The 6,270-nt window shown below is 41.1% G+C and overlaps 1 protein-coding gene across 2 annotated transcripts in view; it reads right to left on the bottom strand.

Annotated features, from left to right (window-relative positions):
- Positions 1–1,685: 1,685 nt before the first annotated feature.
- The window catches only part of LOC106877225 (uncharacterized), a 6,598-nt gene continuing 2,013 nt past the window's right edge, over positions 1,686–6,270 (bottom strand). For both annotated transcript variants that reach the window (XM_052976702.1, XM_014926085.2), the window contains exons 2-4: positions 5,306–5,575; positions 3,989–4,387; positions 1,686–2,797 (exon numbers count right to left, since the gene is read on the bottom strand). In XM_052976702.1, the coding sequence (XP_052832662.1) occupies positions 2,079–2,797; positions 3,989–4,387; positions 5,306–5,537 (1,350 nt within the window). In that variant the 5' untranslated portion in view covers positions 5,538–5,575 and the 3' untranslated portion in view covers positions 1,686–2,078. The remainder of the gene's footprint in view (positions 2,798–3,988; positions 4,388–5,305; positions 5,576–6,270) is intronic.

Raw genomic sequence — 6,270 nt, 5'->3', positions numbered from 1 at the left:
GGATTTGGTAGACGGAAACTAAAAGAAGCCCGTCGTATATATGTATATATATATATGTGTGTGTATATGTTTTAGTGTCTGTGTTTGTCCCCCCAACATCGCTTGACAACCGATGGTGGTGTGTTTACGTCCCCGTAACCTAGCGGTTCGGCAAAACAGACCGATAGAATAAGTACTAGGCTTCCAAAGAATAAGTCCTGGGGTCGATTTGCTCGACTAAAGGCGGTGCTCCAGCATGGCCACAGTCAAATGACTGAAACAAGTAAAAGAGTATATGTATGTATATATATATAACAAGAGAAGACTACTCTGTTTGAACATTTTGCAACATAATCTCCCTTTATAGGGCGTTGTATATTTGATACATATTGAAATATACTGACATTTAAGATGCAGAAAAGCTTATGCTGTTTCTTTACTTTTTGTTTTCTTTTATAATTCAGTCGAAAGTAAAATACACACACAAATAAAAAGTATAAAAAATTGTCAGTTGTGCTTACTGACAAATTGATTCTGGAGCAAGTACCTAGCACGGCAAGATGTGCAACCCCTCCCACTTGTATGACTGACTTGCCAGTGGAGTAAGCGAGAGGTAGTTGATAGCTTCCGTTACCTAGGTGACCAAGTCATTAGTAGAGGTGGATGCTCCAAGAGTGTAGCTGTGAACAGCTATGCCACAGGGCAGTGAAACATGGGAAATGAAGCTAGTAAGCTTTGCTGGTTGTGCAATGCCAGTGTGCATGTATGACAAAGTGTAAGCATTTTGAGAGAAAGTTGGGCCTAAGGGGCATCAGGTGTGGTGTGCAAGAGAGACGACTGCACTGGTATGATCATGTGATGCATATGGACGAGGACAGCTGTGTAATGAAGTGCCGAACTCTAACTGTGGAGGGAACCTATGGTAGAGGCAGACTCAAGAAAACATGGGACAAGGTAGTGAAGCATGATCGTCAAGCCTTGGATCTCACAGAGACAATGACTAGTGACTGAGGTCTTTGGTAATATGCTATGCTTGAGAAGACCCGTCAAGCCAAATGAAACTGTAGTTGTGGCCAATGCTGGTGTCCTGTAACTGGCACCCATGCCGGTGTCATGTAAAAAGCATCATTTGAGTGTTGGGCCTTGCAGAGGCAATGCGGCCGAAGCTGATGTCACATAACTGGAATCTGTGCCAGTGGCACATACAAAGCACCCTTTGCACTCTTGGAGTGGTTGGCGTTAGGAAGGAAGGGCATCCAGCCATAAAAAAAACCATGCCAAATCAGACTGGAGTCTGGTGCAGCTCCTCAGCTTACAAGTCCTCGTCAAACCATCCAACCTATGCCAGCATGGACAACGAATGTTAAATGATGATGATGAAGGTATTTTGTCCAGCACTGACAGCTCTGCCAATCCTTTCCTCTGTGAACCCTCAGGAAGTGTCACAGGTTCAGAGTTACTTAACCCTTTGGCATTCAGAGTTTCCTTGTCAAATGTAATGCTTAATTTATTCGTATTGCTTTGAATTAATCATGTATTATTTAGATTTGAGATTTCAATGATGTGATAAGGGTACCTGTGAGAGGTTGGATCTTGCAGGTTTGCACATAAGACAGGTAGAATATTTGGGCTGGGTATGGCTGATTTGAATGCTAAAGAGAGGATTTACCAATATTCTATATACAAGAACCATTCACAAGAGAAAATAAATTGATAAAAAATGATTTATATATACATATAAAATATAAAGAAGAAAAAAAAAACTACATACATACATATTTCTAAAGTGATTTCTGACTTTAAAAAGAGCACCAACCAAAGACAAGTCTTTATATACGGACATACACATATGTATGTATGTACACATGTAGGTGTCTCTGTGTGAGTATTCCAACTGAAGATTGTTGAAGAGCGTACCATTCTAAAAGCAGTATAGCCGACTGTTACATGAAGGATGAAGTCGAGTTGTCACATAGTCTTCATATAAAGGAGAAAAAAAAAAAAGTGAGGGATAGAGAAAGAGAGAGAGAAAGAGCAAAAGAGAAGGAAAGAGAGGGTGTGAGAGAGAAAAGACATGACTGAGGTTAGGGGTGGTGCAATCACTTTGGCCAACGAATGGACATGTTTTCTTTATCATGAACAAACTTGACTTCACTAGATTCGAGACCCCAATTGAAAACAGGCTTAGAAACCGTTTTAACAACTGCTCCGCCAGTAGAATTGACGTTGGCTCGAGCTGGCATCTTAGCCAGAGATGACCGATACCTGTTGTTGCCAGCGATGATGCTTCCACAATTTCGACTTTGCAGTGGTGACCGAACACCAGAGACAACACCACCACCACCACCACCAGCATCAGCAGCAGCAACCACTGCTTTCGTTGTCTTCTTATTTTTGTAGATGTTGTTGTGATGTTGTTGCAGGGACATTGCTGTATTCTTCTCATTGCAATTGTCAAATGCAGACTGACCAACCTCTGCCTCTGTCCTTGGCTTTTTTTTCACTGCGAGTGGGATGCTGCTGGCCTTGCTTCTCTCCTTCCGGTCAAGAGCACCAACCGAAAACAACTGCAGCTTATGACCAGCATCGGTACAAGTTACAGCAGCAGCAGTAGTAGTAGTAGTAGTAGTAGTAGTAGCATCATTAGTTGTAGTAGGAGTAGTGTTACTGTTGATGTAACTACCATCAGAGCCTACATCCATATTCAACACATCACCAGTCACGTCTGTAACCTCATCCGCATCACTGCAATGGTTCTTCTCCAGATTCCCATCTTCGGTTTCCTTTTGTTTGTTCTCTGCAATTTGTGTGGAAACTTCTGGAAAATAAATGAACAAATAAATAAATAAATAAAATAAAAAGACTGCAACAATATAAAAAACAAGCAATAAAACGAATACCTCTACCCTGCCAACAACAAGTGTTAATTTTCTATTTGTTTCAGTCGTCGGACAGTGGTCATGCTGGAGCACCATTTTAATGGGTTTTAGTACCTCTTTTTTATTTAAAGCCTGGTACTAATTCTGTTGGCCTCTATGGTAAAACTGCGAATGAATGGGCATGTAAACAAACCAACAAGCAGTGGTTAGAAATAAACACACATATATATATTTACACACATATACATACTCACACACATACATAGATACACACACAACATAGATACACACATATACATATATGTATATATGCAACACCATTTTATGTCTGTTTTCAAGGTTAGCATGGGTTGGATGGTTCAACAGGAAATGGTGAGTCAGAAAACAGCGACACAGGCACAAGTGTGGCTGTGTAGCTCCACAGTTCGTTTCCCAAGCACATGGCACCTTGATAAGAGTCTTCTTTCTACTATAGCACCAGTCGGATCAAAGCCTTGTGAGTGGCTTTGGTAGATGGAAATTGAAATAAGCTCTTCATCATCAACATTTGCCTTCTATGCTGGCATAGGTAGGACAGTTGACAGGAGCTTACCAAGTAGAAGACTACCCCAGCCTCCTGTGTCTGTTTTGGCAAGGTTTTTACGGCTGGTCCTCACACCAACCATCCTGCATCTGGTGATAGAAAAATTGCCTCAACAAATTCTGTCTGACCCATACATGCACCAGCACCAGTGGTCATTAAATGAGGATGATATGCATACTCACATCCCATCACAACCTACATGTATACACAGTCTCTAAAATGCCCTGTGGGTGGAGGCATGTGGCTCAGTGGTCACAGCGTTACACTCGTGGCTGTAAGATTGAGGTTTCGATTCTTGGACTGAGTGATGTGTTGTGTTCTTGAGCAGGACACTTCTGTTCACATTGATCCAGTCCACTCAACTGGCAAAAGTGAGTAATCCTATGATGGAGACTGGCGTCCCATCCAGTGGGGGAATGTATACACCTCAGAATCTGGGGAAACCAGCCTTATGAGCCTAAGACTTGGGAAGGACTCCCGACATATTTTTTTTATATGATCTGTAGATTCAATATAACAGAAAACAAGGAGAAAAAAGGGTTCTTACGTTCGTCCAAGGGAAGATGACCAGGGTCACTGCAAATGTCTGACTCGGACACACTGTTGCTAAAGTCGTCTGGCTCAGACAGCTTGACCACACTGACACCTTGGTCGTCCAGTTTGGAGACACTGTCACAGCAGATGTCTGGTTGGTCTGTGATGGAACACTCTGTAACTAGATCGGTCATCTGGTCGCTTAGGTAGCCCGGTTGAGCCAGGGTGATGTTGTGGTGGGTGCTGATATTCTGCTCGGACACGATCGACAAATATGACGACTCGTTCATGCGCTCCTCTTCCTCCTCCTCCCGCTCACTGTCCCCCTCGAAGCACAGTGGCTTGATCTTGGTTACCATCGGTGATGATGTGAACGGAGTGGCAGGCTGTGGCACCTGGGTAGTTGTGACCTCTGGTGAGTAGACAAATGGATGGTGAGAGAGAGAGAGGTGGGGTGCATGGTAGATGTACACAACACAGCACACACAAAAACACACAGAACAAGTACCAGAAGCACACCGAAGAGACAAACACTATCACACACACACAAAGAAACACACATTTTAGCTGGTTGTTGTTGGTGGTGGTAGTGTTGATGATGATGATTCTCTCAAATGCCGCTATCTGCAAGTGAATGCACATATATGCATGCAAACTGATTTGAGATTAATATGTTCTTGCATTCACTGTAAGACACACACACATGCACAGTAAATGAGAAACACACATACACACACGCATGCACAGTAAGCAAGAGATACACACACACACATATTCACGATATGGTGAGTGATTACTGTATATATAAATGTAAATATGCATGTATGTTTTCCTCTGCTTGTTTTGACATTATGCCCTTCATAACACCAACCATTTTACAGAATATATTGGAAGCTTTTTTATGTGGCACTGGGGACTAGTAGGGTCACCAAGTATTCACAAGAAAAAGACCTCTTAAGTGAAGGGAATAGTATTGAGGAGGTAGCTTTATGCCAGATGAGGGGAGGTTAAATTAAAATAGAGGGACAGAGACAGATGTCTTGCTGTAGGAGGAGATACATGGTTGTCCCAGCTGGAAGAGGGGTTTGGTAGTAAAAAGGTGTCAGAGTGTACCCTCAAGTTGCAGGGAGGTGAAAAAGATGTGGTATGGGTGTAAGTTTGTGAGAATGTGAGAGGTGGGTGGCAAATGGGTGGAGGGAAATGCAGTGAAGGAATGGTTATTGGGGTAGGATTTGAACCTCTGAAATAAGAAAGGTATTAGCTTCTAACACGGGATGTGATGGAGGTGGGAAAGGAGCCAAAAGATAAAAAAAGAAAAAAAAATTCTTACCATTTTCTTTGTGGTAGCTACAGAATAAAGGGGTTCGGTTGATTTCAAAAGATGGTGATCGCGGATCGATGATTGGATTTGGTTTGTCACACACCAAGATAGGGGTACGCTTGAAGAATGTAGAAGGGGATCGAGGGTCCAGGGAATACCGTTGATGTAAGGAAAGCACTGATGGCGGCGGAGTGGCAACGTCAGCTTCTGGATCCTGGGTTCCACTTATCCAGTTGCCCATGGTGCTCTTTGAAGAAGTAAGTAAATTTTAACAAGTCCCTAAAAAAAATTTTTTAAATTAAATTTAGGTACAAAGCCAGTTATTTTGAGAGGAATTTGTGAAGAAAATTATCCGTGGATGGGGAGAGAAGTTTCGGAAAATTCAAAGAAAGAAGTCACCTTTGTTTTCTCATAACTTTCAGAAAAATGGGTGATTTAAAAAAAATTCTCTGCAATATATGATGGGTTTCGTTCAGTTTCCGTCTACAAAATCTACTCACAAAGCTTTGGTTGGTCCGAGGCTATAGTAGAAGTCACCTGCCCAAGGTACTACGCAGTGGGACTGAACCCGGATCGAATGAGTGAATATATATATATGTTATCGAGGAAGAAAACAGGTAGATCTAATAGATACAAATTAATTTATTAATTAATCAACACATTGGTTAGTTAATAAATTAATTTGTATCCATTAGATCGCTCTGTTTTCTAACTCGATAATAATGTTTGATATATTACGATATTCTATATTCATTGAAGAAACATCTTTTCAAAATATAATATATTAAACCAGTGTGTCTTGGATAAAAATCCCTATAAAATGTTGAAATATCCTCATTGTAACTATATATATATATATATATATATATATATATATATATATACACATAGTTGAAGGTGTTTCTACTGGTGTAAACATCTTCAATTTAACGAAAACAATCCTCAAAGAAAAACCTAAGAAAATACAAAGATAA

This window comes from Octopus bimaculoides, chromosome 25, assembly GCF_001194135.2.
Source record: "Octopus bimaculoides isolate UCB-OBI-ISO-001 chromosome 25, ASM119413v2, whole genome shotgun sequence".
In the NCBI taxonomy this organism is placed as follows: Eukaryota; Metazoa; Mollusca; class Cephalopoda; order Octopoda; family Octopodidae; genus Octopus; species Octopus bimaculoides.
This window is presented reverse-complemented; position numbering and strand designations above follow the sequence as displayed.